We start from the raw sequence: 21,720 nt of genomic DNA on the forward strand, positions 1-21,720 counted from the left end.
GAAGAGCTATGAGCTTGGTATCCGCCGGTGTTGTTCTTTATTTGCGAGGTGCCTTGTACTTACTGTTGGTATCTATAGATCTGCAAAAGTTATGTGACTATGCAGTTCTAGGTAGAACTGGCGATAGGCTATGCTTTCAAGATCAGTAAAGACCGGCCAAGCTATACAGGTTATGCCAATATACTGCCTGGTGAATACTGTCTGCTAATTTCTATTTGAACATATAATGGTTAGACATAAAGCAAATCCCACTTCAGCTAATCCTGACATTGCCATTGCTTCCACTTTACTTTGAATATGAATTCATATTCTTTCGAAGTAGCTCTATATATCCAGAATTCCAGATCAAATTCCCCAACTTGGAGCTGTATTTCTGATTCAACCTAGGCACATACTGCTGGTAGTATTATTTCTGATCACAATGTTCTGCATATGCCTCTCCAGTTGAAAAGGCTTCACTACCTCTTTCTGCATGTGCGTTTCTTCATCAAGGAATCAGCTAGACAAATTGTTCAGATGGTACAACAACATGATTTGATCAGTTTAACAGATAGCTTTTTTTAAAGCCATATGGCAAGAGCTCTGCCTTTTTTCTAATAAGGTAGAAAGAGAATGCTTAATTTACAAAACAAGGCGCTTGCCCCGTCTGTTTCGATGTAACAGATAGTGACAGCCCAAGAGTTCATGCTTAATTATTGATGGCAATTGTGCCAAAATAATTAAAAGTATAGTACAATTCGATCAAGCTCGAGCTTCAAGCATTGATAAAACTAAAACCCGGAAGACAAAAATGAGTTCATGTAGTATAAATTAATTTACTTAAGAAGCTCAATGGCTCCAGCTTCATCCATACTGCTAGTTTATTACTAAAATCCAATTTATATTTTCATAGCACAACCTAATTCGCGGGGGCATTATTTTTATACCAGAACAACACCGGCGGATACCAAGCTCATAGCTCTTCTATAAATGCCACCATATTGCTAAACAAAAAATGATTACCAAAATGCTTAGTGAAGATCCAAGCAATCTTCTTGTCAGCCTATATTTCTATATATACACATCCCTTTATACATGAAGTCCAAAAAATCTCTATGACCAGCCGTTAGTACTTCAGCCTCATGTGAAAACGTTCTGTACAACCAACTCCTTGTGCCTATATTTCTATTATTCACATACCTTTATATATGAAGGTCTTCCAACAACAAACTGTATGAACAACCGTTATTCCTTCAGCTTTAGGGGAAAATGTTCTGTAGAACCAACTCCTTGTTTAATTCTGCCATCAAGTTTGCGATAAAACCTGATAAAACTGTGCCCATCATATGCTCCATCTGCTTGAAGACAAACAGTACAACAGTCACCCCTGCTACTGTCGCTGTGGAATGATCTTTGATGAGATACTGGAAACAGTTCCTGTGCAGAACGAGTGCACCCTCCGAAGAATCCTTGTAATTCTTGGTGCGATTTTGGAATGTGTAGACATTGTTCACATATGTGTTACACAGCACGCGAGGCTTCCAGGAACCTTGCCCGTATGGCATAGCGGCAATGATTCGGTGATATTTTGGAGGATCAGTTACTAGCAAGTGCTCCATCTCTGAGAACATCCTGCCAAAAACTGAAATCTTTTCATCTTCGGTCATTAACCCTGGGTGATTTGCAATTAAGATTTCACTGCCAACGGTGTAGGTCTTTAGAAGGTCCAGTAGCAGATTCACATCATAAGGGACATCATCTTTAGATTGGACACTCAGAATGTCATATTTGATAATCTTCTCTATCTGTTTGAAGTCCTTCTTTCTCTTTGTTGTTGACTTCTTTAGGAGTGCTCTCTTCGTAGCTTCACATTTCACATTGTTCAATTGATCCAGTTTGAGATCAGATGCTTGGAATTTCCCATTCAGTGACTGCCCACTGTTGTGGACGCGCAATATCCATTTTACCGCGGCATCAGCATTTACTCTTGTTCATCAGACAAAACTTTATGGACTTTAGAGACCTTTACTCCTTTCCCCACTGGCACCCTTTTCTTTTTTGAAATGTAGCCAGGAACACGAGCATCAACTATTGTAGGCCCACCTGTTGGTTTGATCGGTTTGCATAGGCTCGACTCTTCCATGCAAACAAAAAGATGATGCATATCCATTTGAACCCAAGCCGACAGCCTAAACCATTGTAATAAGAGCATGTCTGATAGTTATTATACAAAAAATGCCAATGAGAAGACAAGAACAAATTTAAACAAATTTGTTATAAAGGTTCAAAAATCCACATATACGATTTTTTTTCAGGGATCTTATCCAGAGCCTGAACCTGACTATCTAGAATGGAGACTACAATATTGTCTGATACCATTACCCCATTGCCACTCCTTTTTCACTCAAAGTGAGCTAAGACTTGGTTATATCTTTCCTTTGTGTGTCTAATTCATATCTTCCTACAGGCAGCCTCAATATGGATTGTTTAAGTCTTTAAGACTCATTACAATTTTCGTATTGCTTCTACAAGTTAAATAAGGGGCACAATATCTATATGAATGCGCAGTCAGTGAAAACTGACAGGGTAGGCATAAAGGGTAATCCTATATGCGTTGACAACTTAAGCAACAGAGGTGGAAGGAGACCCTTGAAGCATATATGCATATTGCAGAGATGCGGCCAAAACAGTTAATTAATGTTCTCATAATTCCGTAGAACTGACTAAATAGATATGCAAGGAAACGGATAAAATGTAGCTAGAACAATTGTTGAATGAAAAATATTCATGCTTATACAAATGGAACTTGAAATTTGAGACAAACCACAATGCGGAATCTCAGAGAACTCAATGGGTAGGAACACAGGGTGATCTACAAGAAATAGGGGAACAGAACATATGCACATGCGCAATACCAATTAAGTAAACACAAATATTCTACTAATTCGGTCGAATTGACTAAATAGTTACGAGAGGAAACAAAGTAATACACAGGAACATAAAAACATGATCAAACCATAACATCAAAGCAATTAGAATCTGAGAGAACTCACTGGTGATGCAAGGAGAGTATTCCCTCAAGTCGGCAACAATAGTAGAGATGAAGTCTGATAGAAGTAATGTATAGGATCTCTGCACAAGCAAATAACACCAATTAATGAGACCCACATGTTCAACTATTTCAGTTGAATCAACTAAATGGCTACAAGAGGAAACAAAAGGTCCAATCAACAATAGGGGGACGAAAATATTATCAAATGATAAAATCAAAGCAGTTGGAGTCTGAGAGAGCTTACAGGAATGGTTGGGCACACGAAGTTCTGACTGCAATACACAGTTGGAATCTGAGGGAGCTTACAAGTACTGACAACAGGGTCTGGGCACAAGCAAAATAACACCAATTAATGAGTCACACATGTTCAACTATTTCGGTTGAATCGACTAAATGGCTACAAGAGGAAACAAAAAGTCCAATCAACAATAGGGGGAGAAAATATGAACAAATGGTCAAAGAAGTTGGAATCTGAGAGAACGTAAGGACCTTACACGAGCACAGCAACAACAATCAGTTAGTAGGAGATGCATGAACACAGCACAAAACTGGGACATATGACCACAGCACGAAACTATAACTATCAGAAACCTAGAATCTCCGCCTATAACTGCGGATTCTACAGCTGAGTTGCGTCCGCGACTCCAGGGACTCTACAGCTAAGGTGCGATAACCACCGCTGGGATTGGGAAGTGCTAGGCGTGCAATTGGCCATACCTCGGCGAAGTGAGGGCCTCGACGGAGCAGGAGGTCGGCGGCGCGAAGTGAGGGCCGAGCACGCGGAGGCCGACGGAGGCGCAGCTACACCGGTCGCCGTGGGCCGCAGTATCTCCTCGAAGGAGCAGGAGGTCGGCGGCGCGAAGTGAGGGCCGAGCACGCGGAGGCCGAGGGAGGCGCGAAGTGAGGGCCTCGACGGAGCAGGAGGTCGGCGGCGCGAAGTGAGGGCCGAGCACGCGGAGGCCGACGGAGGCGCAGCTGCACAGCTACATCGGTCGCCGTGGGCTGTCCTCGACGGAGCAGGAGGTCGGCGGAGCGGTGGTATTGGGGACTCAGCGAGCAATTTACGAAAAGAGGCGAGCGGGAGGGAGGGGATTTCGTCGGCAGGGCTTGAGCGCGCGGAAGAGAGAACGGTTGAAGAGTGCGGCGCGGAGCTGTCTGCGGGTCCACAAGTCAGCTATACAGCGCAAAAAAAAACTGATGGGCTTTGAACCAGCTCATCTAGGCCCAATACCTATGTTTTTTTCGTTTTCCCTCTTTCTTCACCTTTTCTGGTTCTTTCTTCCCTTCTTTTCTGTTCCTTATATTTGAAAAAAATTCATATCATTTCGGAAAAGAAAAAACTCCATATCATTTCGCAAAAATAATTCCATATCATCTATTTTTATATTTTTCGCATGTCGGGGGTGGAGCACAACTCCAACTCATTTTTGCATCGCAGTATTCACCCGTCTGAGTTACCCCATCATCAGTTTGAACAAGCCTGTTTCTGGATTTCAATTCAAATGCAAGTAGCGGCTGGTGAAACTAGTTACAGATTTTTAGCTTCCCATTTTTCAAGATGCTATGACAAACCGCCAATGCTTGCTCCAGACCTCCACCTCCTCGTCCCCGCTCCGTGTCATCCGCTCGCTCACGCCCTCATCACTCTGCTCCGCCAGCCGCTACCCGCTCTGCCACGGCGGCGGAACCTCCATGGGGGAGCTTGGAGCAGTCATGGCTGACTCCACCACCTCCATCATCGAGAACCACCACGCCGCCGCGCACCACTCCGCCGAGCTCCCTTCCTTCCCCTCCGACGACGAGGGCGCCGACGCCGTCGACGGCTCCCAGCCAGTGGCAGAGCCCGGCCAAGATTTTAGGTGGGGCAAACATACCTTGGTAGTGGAGCTCCTCCTCCATCAGAGCCAGAGTTCAGAGCTGCCTCCTGCAGTCCTGCGTTGCCGGCTCGGGGACAGCCGGCCAGGCGGCCAGGCAGCTAGCCGGGGGCCGGGGCCGGCCAACCGGGAACGGGGCAGCCCGCAGCCCGCAGCCGGCCAGCCGGGGGCCGGGGCCGCGGGGCGGCCGAGCGCCGAGTGGGAGCGGCGCAGGCGCGCAGCTCGGGTCGGGGCCGGTCAGCCGGGGGCCGCGGGGCGGGCGGGCGCCGGGCGGCTGGCCGGCTGCAGCGAGCGGCCGAGCGCCGAGCGCCGAGCGCCCGAGCGGGAGGCCGGGAGCGGCGGCGCCACGCACCTCGGGGCCGGTCAGCCGGGGGCCGGGGCGGGCGGGCGGCTGCAGCAAGCGGCCGAGCGCCGAGCGGCCGGTGGCGCGGCGTGACTGCGTGAGCGAGCGGCGCGAAAGGAGGATTAGGGATAGGGATTTGGGGTTGGCCGGTTGGGGACCTGGGGACACACACTTCCACACTTGGGCCGGTTGCCAGGCTGGGCTTATTGGGCCGGCGCGATTGTGGCGTCCGTCTGCTCGCCTCGCTCGTCGACCGTCGCCATTCGCGCCGCTTCGCAGCCTCCGCTAGCTGCCTGGCCGCGCCGGAAGGGAGGAAGGTAGTAGTGGTGCTCCTCCGGCGGTAGGTGGGGCGGCTGCCCCACCCTGCCGCATGGCCAGCTCCGCCTCTGCTCCCAGCTGCTGCCGCCGAAGCCCCGCCACCAGCCTTCAGTCACCTTCGCCGAGACCATAGGTTCCCTCCTCCAGTCGTCTGACAACTAGGACAAGTACGGCGAGGAGGACGACGAGGGCAGGGCCGTCGATGGCCACGAGTAGGCCCTAGCCACGAGCGAGGTGGGCGACCGCTGCAAGCCCCCAAAAAACGAGGGCGCCCCCCCCCCCCCCCCCCCCCCCCCCCCCCCCCCCCCCCCCCCCCCCCCCCCCCCCCCCCCCCCCCCCCCCCCCCCCCCCCCCCCCCCCCCCCCCCCCCCCCCCCCCAAATTCAACAGGTGAAGGCCAAGGCAGCAGCGCTGCATGGTGAATCGTCACGGTCAGGGTCGTCTCCAGGAATCTGGGGCCACGGCGAAATGCAAAATGAGGCTCTAAAATATTAAAATAAAATGTTTAATATATTTAAGGCATACATTGGTCCAATTATATAAATTTATTATTTCATCCCTTGCCTCCGCCGTTGGAAAAGTTGTGGGACTGTGGTCGGTGCTCGGTCGCGGCGTGACGGGGCGTTTCCGCGTTGGGTGCGAACGGCTCCCCCATGTGGTCACGGTCAACGGACTCCAAGCCTCACCTAGGACTCGTCTATGCTGCGGCGATGGTCGTATGGTTGCTTTGTAGCGACTAATGAGACGCCAAGGTGTCAGGCAAAAGGCCGCCAAGGCTTGTAATAGTCGTCTCGCGTCTCGTCGATTGAAATTGTGAATTGTGTTATGTACGACCATCTTGCCAGATTATTTTACACATATATTGTTAAAATGTATGTAGGTGAAAAGGGAAATTATGTATAAAGAAGAAGAATCACAGTGCAAATGGGTGTTCTATCCTTTTGCCATTCCACGCACGCATGGCCTGTAGAACACTATAACCAGATGACTTCACGAGGAAGCATTAAATTGATACTATTGTGTATATATAGTAGAATATAAAAGGAGAAGGTTCCATTGCAAAAGTTGTTACTACTATTTGAGCATCTCCAAGAGCATCCCTAAACTTGGGACCCTCGAAGTCCTAAATATAAATATATGCTAAATATTTTTCTCCCTCTGAGCAGTTCCCCTATATCACAACTTCCTAAATTCTAAATATGATGCAGCTCTTCTCCCTTAGATATTGTAAAAGATTAGTTAAGATCAATCGAAATTAAGGGAACAAGGATGGAAAAAATTGATCATGCTAACAAGCAGGAAAGTGTGGTATTAAACAAGAGAAAAAATACACATGGATCCATGTGCATAGATGCACAATTATATCAGATGGATGAACAATTAATCTGAATAATGTACGTCGGGCTTATTAAGGACATATACAACAATGTTGTGACTAGTGTTCGAACAAGTGATGAAGACACATATGACTTCCCGATTAGAATAGGACTACATCAAAGGTCAGCTTTGAGCCCTTATCTGTTTGCCTTGGTGATGTATGAGGTCACAATGGACATATAAGGGAACATTCCCTGGTGTATGCTTTTCGCAAACGATGTAGTGCTAGTTGATGAAAGCCGGGTAGAAGCGAATCATAAACTGGAGTTATGGCGGGAGACTTTGGAGTCCAAAGGTCTTAGACTCAGTAGAACTAAAACTGAGTATACGAGATGTGACTTCGGCACTACTTCTCGAGAGGAGGAAGATATTAGTTTGGAAAGTAGTGACCAGGAAGGATACCTTTCGATATTTAGGATCAATACTACAGAGAGACGAAAATATTGATGAAGATGTTAGCCATAAAATCAAAGCATGGTAGATGAAGTGGCGGCAAGCATCTGGTGTCCTATGTGACAAAAGAGTACCACAGAAGATGTCATGCCACAAAGGTGTGCAGGACTGAGCTGCGGAACAGAACAGATCTACATCTTCACATCTTCCCTGCCAATAAAGGGAAGCCCTAAAACTGGACAGCTTAGGCATTTTGTTTCTTGATCCTCTAAACAATTACTATTTCTTTCCTCTCTTAACAATTGTTCTCTCCACCACATAAAAAAATATAAAGCATGGACCTACCTTCCATTGCAATTCTTTTGTATCATCTGCAACTTAATTTTTTTTATCAATGTATCATCTGCAACTGTATTCTGCATACAAAGAAAAACAAATACATGATGGTATACTAAGGGCTCGTTTGGCCGGGCTCCCACCCCTCCGCCCTACTGTAGCGCACAGGAGTGGGGGAGGAAAAAAAAGCGAGCTCCACCTGCTCCGCTACAGTACCCGATCTACGGTGAGGGGTAAGAGAAAAACGGATTCGTGCTACAGTGTTTTGGCAGAGGAGCCGGAGCCCTGAAGCTGTACCAAACGAGTCCTAAGAAAAGCAAATACATGCAGCACTTGTATGCATCCCTAATATACAGAGTTGGTGTTATCCCCTGATGACAACGAAACAATAAAACTTGTCGGAGCTACATGTCTTTTTGCTGCAGTTTCTTGCCTCCCTCATTCAACATATTAAATCAAAATGGAAAAGAAGAGATGCATACTTGACTCTCCAGAGTCTGCTTCATGTTCACGGCATGCCCGTTGCACATCACCCTAGCAAACAGGATATTAAAAAGATCACGCCATAGGTTTGGTCTGGTTAACAAACCACAATCCACAGAAATAGAAAAGATGACGTGACGACTTTGACCAGGATGAGAGCTATGAATTTGAGTAGGATTTCATGACAAGGGATTGAGGGCTATGTACCTGGACACCGATCAGTATGATCTCGGATCCGGCGTCAGTGGTATTCGTAGACACTGCGGCAGCGAAGACCAAAGAACGCATAATCGTGGCCCTGGTGAGAGAAGCAAATACACACAGCGTGGGGTCAGGGGAACACAATAGCTCGACCTTGGATTAGATGCTGCAGAAGACGAGGACGATGGAGGTGAGGCGGACGCCGGCAGCGGGACGGGGACGGCGAGTGCGCAGCGGGCGGGAATTCCAAGCGGGCGCCAGCAAGGAACCTCTGATCGGGCCGGCGAGCAGGCAACCGGCGGCTAGGCCGGCGAACTCAGCTAGCGGCGGGGCAGAATCTATATAGAGACGGAGGAAAAAAAAGAGGGAGGAGATGAACAGTTAGTAAGGTTCAAACATCAATCGAGTGGTGAGCAGCAAGAGAATCGGGCAGGGCTGCGGAGGGGAAGGACGAAGGTGCAGCGGAAAGAGAATTGGGAGGGGATCTCACTAAGGGGTGCAGCGATGGCGGCGGCTCCGTTACTATCGCCGAGGACGGTGCCTCCGTCTTTCCTGCCGCGGTGGGAGGTAACCAACGAGAGGCAGGAGCGGTCTGATGTGTTATCCGCGGCCGCAAGGGTGTTGACTCTTCACGCTGCTCCGCATCGACGCCGGGGAACGTGTTGCCGGGAGGCCCAGGACCCGCCCACCTCCTTCTCTGTCAACGACGAGGGAGGCGACTGGCGAGGCATCGCGCGGAAGGCGCGGAGGATGACGAGTCGGTGGTCGAGCACATACAACATAATCGCTGCGGATGGAGCAGGGTCCGGGTCCTGGGCGCTGGTTGATGTCGTTGGCGGCGTTTGTGATCTGAGGGCGGATGAGCGGCTGCGGCGATAGTGGAGAAGGAGAAGTGCGTGGGAGCGTGGAGCAACTTGGACGTGGAGGAGTGCTCGCTCGGGCGGGTCCGAGAGTGCCGGCGGTTTTGTTAGCATTTCTGTTTGTTTATCGTGCGTGGAGGGTGCGACGTTTTTTCACGGCGGCTTCACCGCGGTAGTGGTAGACGGGTCCAAGCGAGTCTTTTTTTTAGTTGTTTAGTTGGCTAAATTTTGGAAATTTGGCTGCTGTAGTACTTTCATTTTTATTTGACAATTAGTGTTCAATCATGGACTAATTAGGCTCAAAACGTTCGTCTTGCAATTTCCAACCAAACTGTGTAATTAGTTTTTTTTCGTCTACATTTAATGCTCTATGCACGTATCGCAAGATTCGATATGAGAGTTACTGTAGCATTTTTTAAGGAAAACTTTTTGAAACTAAATGAGACCTATATTATATATAGAGAGACAGAGGAGTCTTTTTACCAGTAGAGATAGATATATTTTTATAATAAACTTATTTAGAGATATAAATATTATATATATTTTCTATAAATATAATTAAAGTTGAGAAAATTTAACCCTCCGACGACTTATGTTACGAGACAGAGACAGTAATTTTTCTTTCACGCTGCAAAGGAGATGTCGCTCGACCAGCTGTACCCGTTCTTATCTTCTCGTGACGAGAGAAAGGTAAGCCAGCATGTGTTTGAGTTTGACCGGGTGGCAGGGGATAGAAGTGGGCACAGGGAACACCGACTTACCTTTCTCTCGTGACGAGGAGATAAGAACGGGTACAGCTCGTCGAGCGACAGCTCCTTTGCAGCGCGAAAGAAAAATTACTGTCTCCGTCTCGTAACATAAGTCGTCGGAGGGTTAAATTTTCTCAACTTTAATTATATTTATAGAAAAAATATATAATATTTATATCTCTAAATAAGTTTATTATAAAAATATATTCAACAATCTATTTAATAATATTAATTATATATTATAAATATTAATTTTACTACGGAGTACACGCCCGCGTGAGTACGAAAGAATGGCGTGAAGCCATTTTGCGGATTTGCGATTAGAAGTCGCATACAGATTAACAGATCCCACATTAAGTCACATACATAAATAACAGTGGTCTGAAATCTACTGCGTTATACGGAAGTTCGTATAAATAAACAGCGACCAGAAGTCGCACGCGTAAATGACACTGCCCAAAGCCCGTATAAATAATGGTGGCCCGAAGTCCACTATATTACTTTCATGTTATTGCGTATTACTTTTATTTATTTAATGTAATTTATTTCTCGCACTTATTTAATCCTGAAGATTTATTTTAATTGCTATTTATATTTCTTGATGCAAGTCGTAAAGTAATCCTGAAGATTACAGATGACAAGACTATTTATCTGCAGGAAGCATTTTGCTTCGACCCATGTGCACTAAACCATGTGCCAAAGTGGCCTGAAGCCACTGCACAACAATGAGGCCTGAAACCTCATATGATCATGGTATAAACCATTTATTTAGTGCACCAACAATCAGGGGTCACGCATATACGGCGTGAAGCCCATAAACAATAAATAATGGACCTGATGTTCACTATATGTCATGCCACTATGCGGCCTGAAGCCCGCAAAAGTTATTGCGACCTGAAGTCCATACATGGCATGACTATTTACTTTATTGCAACTTTTATATTACTATAAGTTATAATTTATTTACTGCAATTTATTTATTGCATTTACTTAAATCCTATAGATTTATTTATTGCAAGATTTATATTTGATATACTTCGTCCCACAAAGGATGTGAATCTCACTTTTTGAGGTAAGATTAGTGTAGGTGTAAAATTACGTATTTATCCCTACTTTATCATTCTAGAAATAAAAAACAATCATTGCATTTTAGAATGTTCTTCCCATGGATGGATAGAGTATGGTAGTTTTTAGACATGTAGTGGTATTTTTAATAGGTGGGTCCCGCTGGAAAAGCTATCTCAAAGTCTACAATTACATTCTTTTTTAAGATAAGATTTGAAATGCAGGATTACAATTATTTTGGGATGGAGGGAGTAAGTTATATTTGATATAAGTTGCACCGTAATCCATCAGATTACACACATATCTAGGAAACAACATGTATAATCCCGAAGATTATGCATGGTTGAGTAATCCTGAAGATTACGCATGACCAATTGATGATTTTGCGCGTTGTATTTACCCGAAGTAAATACTACTGCTGCATGACATGCTAGACATTGGAAGGAGAAAGTTTACCAAGCTAGCCATGGGTGGCAGCAACTAACTCACTTGGGCTACCGATGTCGGGATCAAACTCGACGACACAAAGATAGACCCATGGAAGAGGCAAACCTAAGAAGGTCACAGGTGAAACATCTAATGAGCAGGGTCGCTCCTATAGATGTGGAGGTACATGACACTTGTCTCACAATTGTCGTACCCCGAGACACCTGGTTGAGCTCTACCAACGTTCTTACAGTAGCAAGAACTAAGAGAGCCAGCTTGAGTCCCACTCCATCATTGAGCGGGAAGCTCATGCTGAACGTCGTGATAACGAGGTTATCGACGCTGATAGTGGAGACATTCGCATAAACGAAAATGAGGATGACGTTCTTGAGGACTCTGACTTTGTGGGGACCTGAAGTAATCCCCTACGAGCATGATTGAGTCCCATGGAATGTTCCATGCATGTCATACCATCGATACTATGGTCATGGATAATGGTCCTAAAGAGCAATGATGTTTAATAAGGTTTGAGCCCTTATAATATTTCCTAGAATATCAATATGTTTCATGATTGTGGTTCATGAAACACGGCGGCACCTATGGCCGAAGAGGAAATCTATCAATCCTAAGGGAAACTAGATAACTATGACCATTGCCAGAAGCAATGCTCGTATGGTGGGCACCATAAGTGACACTCTAGTTCTCCCTATGGGTACTCGCATATTTGTAAAGGATGCATTATTGTGTCCATGATGCAAAGCGTACCCTCTTAAGCTTTAAAGATATCCGTGTGAATGGTTTCCATGTTGAAACTGAGCTTGAGCAAGATAATGAATATTTGCTCATTATAAAGCTTGATGGATATCAAAAGCAAGTGGTGGCAAAAACTCCCTTCGTTGCCATTTGGTTTGTACTATATGTATAGTGTGGGGGTATTAACCCCTATACCCTTACGGCTAAGCTTGGGCTAGCCCGGATCGATGGGTTCAGTCCACCCGAAAGGTGACGTGCGGCCCAGTTAACCTGATCGGAGTCCCGCACAAGAAATCAAGACGGATTTGGCGACCAAGCAGGATCCTGGTCGGTTAGAATAGGAATCCTTATCCGGCCAGATATGGCAATTGTAACTGATTAGGATTAGTTTCCAGATCTGTAACCCTGCCCCCCGGACTATATAAGGCGGGCAGGGGACCCCTCTAAAAAATATCTCTCATTGACATACAGCAATACAAATCAGACGCAGGACGTAGGTATTACGCCTTCTTGGAGGAAGCAGACGCTGCCTTCACGCAGCTGAAACAATACCTCACGTCACCTCCGGTACTTACTGCTCCCAGAGAAGACGAAACTCTCCTACTTTACATTGCGGCAACCGATCGGGTGGTTTCCACTACAATGGTGGTCGAGCGCGACGAGCCGGGCCACGCCTACAAGGTACAGCGGCCAATCTATTTCATTAGTGAGGTACTCAACGAATCCAAGACCAGGTACCCACAGATTCAGAAACTGCTCTACGCCATACTGATAACATCCCGAAAGTTGAGACATTACTTCGACGGATATCGTGTGGTGGTCATGACCGAGTATCCTTTGGGGGACATCATTCGCAATAAGGATGCGAACGGGCGCATCGTCAAATGGGCAATGGAGCTATGCCCCTTTTCCTTGGAATTTGCAAGCCGTACTACAATCAAGTCTCAGGCACTCGTCGATTTCATCGTCGAGTGGACAGACTTAAGCACGCCTGCCTCTCCGGGATCCGACGAATATTGGACGATGTACTTCGACGGTTCTCTCAACATTGACGGTGCGGGAGCAGGAGTTCTTTTCGTATCACCATCCAAGGAGCAGCTCCGGTACGTCCTCAGGATTTATTTCCCAGCATCTAATAATGCCGCCGAGTATGAAGCATGCCTGCATGGTCTACGCATTGCGGTTGAGCTTGGAGTTAAACGTCTCTATGTTTACGGAGATTCGGCTCTGGTCATCAACCAACTCAACAAGGACTGGGACACGACCAGTGAAAAGATGGACGCATATTGCAAATCGATAAGAAAGCTGGAAGGCAGGTTCTATGGCATCGAGTACATACACGTGGTCCGGGACAAGAACCAGGCAGCGGATGCGTTGTCAAAGTTAGGATCATCCCGAGCCAAAATCCCACATGGCGTATTCGTCCAAGACCTGCTCACGCCTTCCATTGAAGACGAGGATTCAACGACCGACAAAGTTTCAGACCAGCAATTGGTGGCTACGGTTCCGGCGCCGAGCTCAACTGAGCCGCTTCCGACCACTCATGAGCCGGACTGGAGAACACCTTTCATCAAGTACTTAACAGACGGTAGCGGTTATATCGATCGAACAGAAAATGAACGCCTGATGCGTCGTAGTAAGCAGTATCTGCTCGTTGATGGCAAGTTATGGCGCAAGATAATGAATATTTGCTCATTATAAAGCTTGATGGATATCAAAAGCAAGTGGTGGCAAAAACTCCCTTCGTTGCCATTTGGTTTGTACTATATGTATAGTAAGTCCACCGAAGAATATGTTGCGATGAAATCCATCGTTGAGATCCCAGAGTCATTCCAGGTTGGTTTGACATACTGGATCACCCTGAGTTGGATATGATGAGAAGGATCATCAACAATTCTGCCGGCCATGATATTGAAGTTAAAGGCTCCTCTAAATCCTGAAGATTTTATTTGCCCTGCATGTGCAAAGGGGAAGCCAATCACTAGACCATCCTTCCTGAAGCTTAGGGATGAATCACCCATGTTCCTACAAAGGATACGAGGTGACATTTGTGGACCTATTTCGCCCTTGTCGGGCCTGTTCAGGTACTCCATGGTACTGATTGATGCATCTACCATATGGAGCTACGTGGACCTGCTGTCCACTTGAAATCAAGCTCATTGCCCAGATAATCAGGATAAAAGCAAGTTTCTCTGATAACCGCATCTAGTCCATTCCGATGGATAATGCTGGTGAGTTTAGGTCGAAAGCTTTTGATGATTATCGCTTAGCCATGGGCATTAATGTAGAGCATTCAGTACTGCTTGTCCACATACAAAATGGTCTAGTTGAATCCTTGATCAAAGGGATCAAGTGGATTGCTTGGCCGTTGCAGAATTATAGCCTGCCAACCAAAAGTTGGGGCCATGTAGTGTTGCGTGCTGCAATACTGATCAACTCAGGACAATTGCATATGAAAGCACACCCCCTTACAATTGGTGCGTGGGAAATAACCAAGTATTTCCCATATGCGTAAATTCGGCTGTGTATGTGCCGATCTTACCACCACAGCGTACTTCTATAGGACCCCACCAGAAGTTGGGGATATATGTTGGAGCCTATGATTGGGGATTTTCATAAGGCTCGGTACACTGACTGCATCTTTGATGCGCACAATTTCCCATTATTAGGGGGAGAAAGGCATCTAGAAGAATGCTGAGAAATTATGTGGAATGCAATTAGGATGCATTCCTTAAGACCCACGCACCAGTGAATCTGAAGTGGAAGTTCAAAGGATTATACATTTGCAAAAATCTTGCAAATAAGCTGCTAGATGCCTTCACTGATCATAAAGAGTGACAAGGTCGCATTTACATGCAGTAAATGCGCCGGAGAGAGTATAGGTAGCCCAGAAGGTTACCAACTCTGTTGTCTCCTCTGATCCTAGGAAGAGGGGGAGACCTCCGGGTGCTCGGGACAAGGTTCTGCGGAGATGTCCGCGTAGACAAGGTCCCAAGCCACTTGGATGTAACACCCTCGGTGTTGAGCCCTAATTAAAACTTTAAAACATGTCGTGAGCATCATGTGTATGTGTTAATGCATGTAAATGGGTGTAATTAAATTTTTGTTGCACATAAAATGCTTAAGAAAATGTTGATAGCTCAAAACCCTAAGTGCTTGTTTATAGTGGTTAAGCTTAAAAATCAATTTTTATTGAGCAAAAATAATATAAAACATGCATATAAAGTTTGAATAAAATTTGAAGTACAAGTTTTGTAGATGAAAGTGAAATACTTGTCTTGGTAATTAAGGTTTGTTAACTAGTGTTTTTGTTAGCTTCAAAAATGAATTTGAAATCAAAATCAGCATCTGACTTAGATTTTTCTGTCAAAAAATGTTGTGGCAATGCCATTTTGGCATTTAAAATTTGAATAAATTTGCTAAACGTAGTGCTATGTCTTTGCTCTAATGATTGCACTAGTCAGGGGTCTTAGGTTTAGAATAGTTGTTACCTTTGCTAAAGCATGTTTTGGCACTTAATTGAAATGGTTAGAGTTGCTGGAAAACGACTTAGGCTCAGTTGTTCATGCTCTGCATGACCTCTGATAGTGCCAAGTTGGCACTGCCATAATCCCCTCCCTAATCACCCAATGGCAGTGAGGATTAGTGCACTGGTCAGGTGTTAGTACCAGCTTTGGGTTAGTGCCTTTGGTTTAACCTCTACTGAACTCGAGATTAGTTTTTCAGGTGCTTTAAAATTTGTGCTAATACTCTGGTTTGGCCTTTCGGCCGTGCGTACGCGCTCACTGCGCCGACGCTGCGCCAGCGCCACACTGCAGAGCTCAGCCGTGCCTGCACCCCGCCTCGCACCTAGCCGTCACTGTGCCACTGCGCTGTTGACCGCGCGTGATCGTTGTGCTCTGCCACTGTGCTCGCGTGCTCTGCCTGCACCGCAGACGCGCTGCATCTGCCGCTGCATGCGCTACCGCGCTTGACCGGTCGCTACCGCGCCATGGCCGTGTTGCTGCCACTGTGACGCTGCACCGCTGCATCCTGCCTCGCTCGCGGCTCACTCTGCTCTACGCCTAGCTGCTAAGCTTGCTGTGGCCGCCTCTTTTGACTAGGTGACCCGCTGAGCCGTGGCCATGCCATGCCGTGCACATGACAGCGCACTCACCTCGCCCGCTCGCTGTCAACACCCGTAACGCACCAAGAGTGGGAGATGGGAGCTACCACGTTCCTGCCCTCTTTGCCAACCTCCCATTTGCCCTTGTCTACCTCGCTCACTGTGCCCACGCTCTGTCTGCCCTCTGCTTCTGCGACTACGCCCGCCATAGACAGAGCAGCCGCACGCGTCGCGGCAATAATGCCACCCACGCTGAGCCTCCTCTATACGCCACTGCTGCCCCTACACCTCTCCCTTACCCTCTCAGTCAAGGTCAGGCTTTGACTGAGCCATTGGGGCTCCGTTCCTACCTCACCATCGCAACCGACGCACACAACCCTCGCTCGCTGGTCAAATTCGTCGCACATGGGGCGCTAAACTCAATTGCCGGCACCAGTGCGTAGCTAGGGCAGCTAGTTAGCCGCCTAGCCCAGATCAAGCCATAGTCGAGTCCCCCCAGTGCCAATTTAGACAGCGACTCCCCGCCGGTCACTTTAGCCGCCATAACCCTAGAAATTGGGGGTTGAGCTCCACCAAACGGCAAAGTCTAATCAAATACCACTACTAGACTCACCGAGACTTGCTCTAGCTCGTGCTTGCCTCGCCTGAACCTCTACCGCAACCATTTGGCCGATGACACGGCCATGTATGCTACTAAGCGCCGCCAACCTCGCTGCTGAAAGGTCCTAAATGGCTAGAAGGGGGTGAATAGCCTAATTAAAATTTCTATGAAAACACTAGAGCAAGTGGTTAGACAATAATAAAGCTATAAAGCTTGTTATTCTAGCTCTACTAAAAAAGCAAGCCACCTACCGTTCAACTAGTTACTATGATCTCTATGGCACACAAACTAGCTAGGTTGCAACTTACCACTAAACTAGAGAGCTACACAAAACAACAAGAGCTAACAACAACTACTCACTAGCTAAGCAAGCTACAAGCTCAACACAAGAAGTAAAGAAAGTAGCTAAGCAAGCTACAAGCTCAACACAAGAAGTAAAGAAAGTAAAGCATAAGAGATGGAGCTTGTTATCGAACTAGGCAAGTATAAAAAAGAAATCCAATGAACACAGTGACACAGGTTTTATCCCCATGGTTCGGTTGTTTGCTGGCAACCTACGTCCACGTTGTGGCGATACACTCAATTGGAGGTTCACGAGCTAATTGGCATCACACACCAAACCCAACACTTGGGTGCCACACAACCAACACAAATGATGATCCACAAGCCACGAGCAATCCACTATAGTTGTTCTTCGACACTCCGGCGAGGATGAACACAATATCCCCTTGCAATCACCTTGATTGGAGCCGAAGACAATCACCAACCTCCACTTAACAATCACCGTTGCTCCAAGCCATCTAGGTGGCGGCAACCACCAAGAGTTACAAGAAAACCCACATCAATCATGAATACAAGTGCCACTAAATGCTCTATCTCAATGCAATGCACTTGGATCACTCCCAATCTCACTTTGGATGATGCACTAAGCAATGGAATGAGAGAAATGTTAGAGTATGCTCACAAGGTGTACCAATGTGTTAGAGAGCCAAGAGTTATGAGCAAGAGCTGGCCAAGTCCTTTTTATAGAGCCCCCAAAGCTCAAGTAGACATTGCCCCCTCATTGGGCTGACTGCGGGGGCATCGGACGCTACAGTGGTAGCATCGAACAAAGTTTGATTGTCCGATGCTCCACGTGTCAATGCCACGTCAAATAGTCAGATGAGACTAGTCGTTGCATGCGCCAGCTCCTTCAACGTTTGATGCACATCAGACAAATGCGCCCAACCGTCCGATGCATTCTAGAGATGTCCTAGACCCGTCCAAAACCCATCGGACAAGTCCGATGGGGTGACATTGGACAACCTCCATCATCCAATGCACTTTGACTGGTTTGGTTAGTGCTTGAATAGTTGCACCATTGCATCCGATATCTCCTACGCTCCATCGTTCGATGCTTGGCTAGTCGACGCCCGAGGCTTAGGGTTTGACATCGGATGACACCATTTGCCTTCCTTCATATCGTCCGATGCCTCTTTGACTTCTATCTGAGCTTAGGGTTTGCCACCGGACGCTGACATCATTTGTCCGGTGCTTGCATCTTCAACGTTCGATGTAGCCAGAGCACCAAATCTTGTTATATTTCTTCAACCGTTGTTTCCATGTGCCAACACTATTTCATGTCTATCACTTATCACTTGTGTTAGCATTTTTGAAAAACATTTTCAAGGGTCAAGTTAGCTCACACTAGGTCCTAATGCATATGCACGAGTCAATTCACCTAGTGGCACTTGATATCCGTAATTACCATGAGAATTCCCCTCTTCATAGTATGGCTATCTATCCTAAATCTGATCATGCACTCTATTGCATCTTGACTGGCAAAACATAATCCCTATCTTGTACCTTTGCCTTGAGGTCCATAGGGTTTTGTTTTTCTCTTTCTTCTTTTCTAAGCTTAGAGCACTTGATCACCATCATTTGGCCATCTCCTTCCCTTGAGTGCCATCTAGCTCCATCACTTGGTCTTAGACCAACCTATCTCATCTACACAATTAGAGCATAGGGTTAGTACAAATAGGTTTTCTTAGTGCCATGCACCTAGGCACCCTGATCACGAGATCTGCCGAATAGGTTACTTCGGAGCCAAGGAGACCCAATAGGATCCGTTGCGCTATTTTAGGAAAGATATCCCTAGATCATGGCGACATTCCCTCAAGGCATAGATATTAGCTTGTAGGTCAAGTTGGTCCCGAGTATAAATAGGGAGGTAGACCCATCGTGTAAAGTATTCAATCTCTAGCTTCTAGCTACATTGTAAACAGCCTCACGCTCATATAATACAAGATCAGCTCTGGACGTAGGGTTTTGACTTGTCTCGAGGGCCCGAACCAATATAAACTCTGTGCCTCTACTATGATTGTTCATTGCACCAAGCGGGGTTCCCCAAGAACCAAATATCTACCGATACAAAACACCAACAGAGGCATGCCAGGTAGGGGGATCTCGCGCGATCAACCATCATGCCGATCATCGACGGAGTTTGGTACCCAACCAAGGCAACGAGCGATGCTGTCGCCATCACGGACTCAACTTAGGACAGACCAAGCACCATCAAATCTGAGATGTCGGGACATTTCTACTCACATGCTCAGATCCAATCGTCCTCCCTCCACGTGTCACCAACTATTCATCTAGGTAGTCTGCTATTCAAACACTAGAGAGACACCAATCTCAAGCTTACAGGGATCCATGATCCCGATCTGACTCGTTCGAGAAGGGACGTCTATGAAAGGATCAAGATGCCTAAGAGGGGGGGGGTGAATTGGGCTTTTCTAAAAATTCTTGCAACAATTAAATCCTACACTTAGCCCATTTCACCCCTAGTGCCTAAAAGTGTGTTCTATTTTTCTACCGCACAAAAGTTTTGCACCCTAGGTTCCAATCCTATTCTATCATGGCAATTCTAGTAAGTAATTACAAGAATGTAAAAGCTCAAAAGTATTTGCTCAAAGTAAAGGAGAGGGAAAGGAACACGGTGATGTTTTGCCAAGGTATCGGAGAGTCGGCACTCCCCACTAGTCCTCGTTGGAGCACCCGCGCAAGGGTATCACTCCCTCTTGATCTGCGCAAGGATCAAGTGCTCTCTATGGGCTGATTCTTTGCCACTCCGGCATGGTGAATCACCCACAACCACTCACAAGATGAGTTGGGTCATCCACAAGCTCCACCGGATGATCACCAAGCTCACAATCACCACCAAGCCATCTAGGTGATGCCGATCACTAAGAGTAACAAGCACAAACTATCACTTGACCCAAACAAGGCTAATGAGAACGATGGATGCACACTTGCTACTCCCTATGCACTAATGAGGTCCTTAATGTTGGATTAACAAATCTCAATCACCCCAATAGGCTCTTGCTCTCCCTTGCACTCCAAAGTGTTTCCTCAGCTGAACAAATGGGCAAGAGAGCTAAGTTGGACAAGTAGGAGATGTATTTATAAGCCCCACATCCCAACATACCCATTGGGGTCCAACTCAGCATTTTTAGTATTGACCAGACGTGCCTATTGGGGTGACCAGACGTGTTCGGTCAGTAGCCAACGTCTACATGATGCCAGCGTTGTCAGATAATGATTACTCTGACCAAACCCTGACCTGCATTCGGTCAGCCCTGACCAGACGCGTTCGGTCAGCTTTTATCCTCTCTAGAACGTCTCTGTTCCCGACCAGACGTTGGCTCACCAGAGTCCGATCGATCACTGACCAGCGTCCGGTCCCTGTCAAGTGCTATGTCAACCTGCTATATGCACTATCATGTCCGGTCGAGTTACTTTGCCAGCGTCCGATCGTGATCAAACCCTAGCTGCGCATCTCTAACACTGACCGGACTCAACATCGCAGCGTCCGGTCCAAACGTCCACATCGTCCGGTCAGTGCAACAACAGCCTCGAGTATGTTTGTAAAAGAGATGGGTGAGGTTTTCAGCATACTTGGTTCATATAAGCAAGTGACAATAAGAGTAAAGGGGTTAGGCATGCTTATATGAACCAAGCCAACATAAGTACTCAAAGTATATGAAATGAGGCATGAGTACGTAACATTATGCTCATATGAATCGGAGTAAAACACTAAAGCATAACAAATGAGCATAAACAAGTGACATAATATATAGATATGTAAGCAGAGAGCACACACATGTCACATGATCCATCACACATATATATCATAATGCATGAAAGTAAACATGGTATGCATGAAGTAAATCACACTCAAAAGAACAAGTCCATCTCACACGCTCCCCCTAAATCTAACATACTCTCTCCCCCCCTTTGGCATCAAGCACCAAAACCTAAGGGTCGGTAGGCGGGGAAGGAGCAGACGAGTTGGGTGTTGGGGCACGTGGTGAGATCTCAAACTAAGTTAGGTCAACATCTGAATATGAACTCTGAGCTGTCAGACCTGGTGGACTCTGAGAGGTGGACTCAAGCTGGCCCTCTGATTGTGAAGCTACAAGTGGAGCGGTCTAGGTTTGCTCTGAGGTGTCTGTAACTAGGTCTGCCGGCTGCGCCTCTGAAGTAGTGGCCTGACCCTTTGGCTCTAGAATTGTCTTTGTAGTAGTAGGAGCCACGACTGTCACTGCCTCTGTAGCTGTAGCCTCAGGAGTAGGAGTGACTGACAGAGTGTCACACCTGATTTTAAGGATAAAATAGGATGCATAATCTTATGTGTGCCCAAAGATCAGTCACACACATAAGCTAACAAATTACAAAAGTATCATCACATGTGTTTATTACATCATGAACAATAGCATAACATAGTCTTTACATAAGCGTAGCAGAAATAAAAAGATAACACTCTCG

At 46.5% G+C, this 21,720-nt stretch overlaps 1 protein-coding gene across 2 annotated transcripts; it reads right to left on the minus strand.

Moving 5' to 3' along the window:
• Positions 1-753: 753 nt before the first annotated feature.
• Positions 754-9,267, minus strand: LOC136512897 (uncharacterized). 2 transcript variants are annotated; one of them, XM_066506909.1, is made up of 6 exons: positions 8,846-9,267; positions 8,362-8,693; positions 8,154-8,205; positions 3,276-3,355; positions 3,033-3,111; positions 754-2,168 (listed from the first exon to the last, which is right to left on the minus strand). In XM_066506909.1, the coding sequence occupies exons 2-6, from the start codon at positions 8,440-8,442 to the stop codon at positions 2,068-2,070; spliced, it is 393 nt and encodes a 130-aa protein (XP_066363006.1). In that variant the 5' UTR covers positions 8,443-8,693; positions 8,846-9,267; the 3' UTR covers positions 754-2,067. The 2 variants fall into 2 exon arrangements, 1 of the variants encoding a protein (XP_066363006.1); XR_010773237.1 differs by lacking the exons at positions 8,154-8,205; positions 8,362-8,693; positions 8,846-9,267 and adding an exon at positions 4,263-4,382 and having other exon boundaries at positions 3,276-4,186.
• Between the last annotated feature and the right edge of the window lie 12,453 nt (positions 9,268-21,720).

This window comes from Miscanthus floridulus, chromosome 16, assembly GCF_019320115.1.
Source record: "Miscanthus floridulus cultivar M001 chromosome 16, ASM1932011v1, whole genome shotgun sequence".
Taxonomy (NCBI): Eukaryota; Viridiplantae; Streptophyta; class Magnoliopsida; order Poales; family Poaceae; genus Miscanthus; species Miscanthus floridulus.

Bases quoted from the DNA above. Each gene is read 5' to 3' on its own strand.
- LOC136512897 (XM_066506909.1), bottom strand. From the start codon at position 8,442: ATGCGTTCTTTGGTCTTCGCTGCCGCAGTGTCTACGAATACCACTGAC. The intron at 8,206-8,361 runs GTACATAGCCCT...CCTGTTTGCTAG, and splicing joins TCATACTGATCGGTGTCCAG to GGTGATGTGCAACGGGCATG. The intron at 2,169-3,032 runs GTGAGTTCTCTC...ACAATGGTTTAG, and splicing joins ATACTCTCCTTGCATCACCA to GCTGTCGGCTTGGGTTCAAA.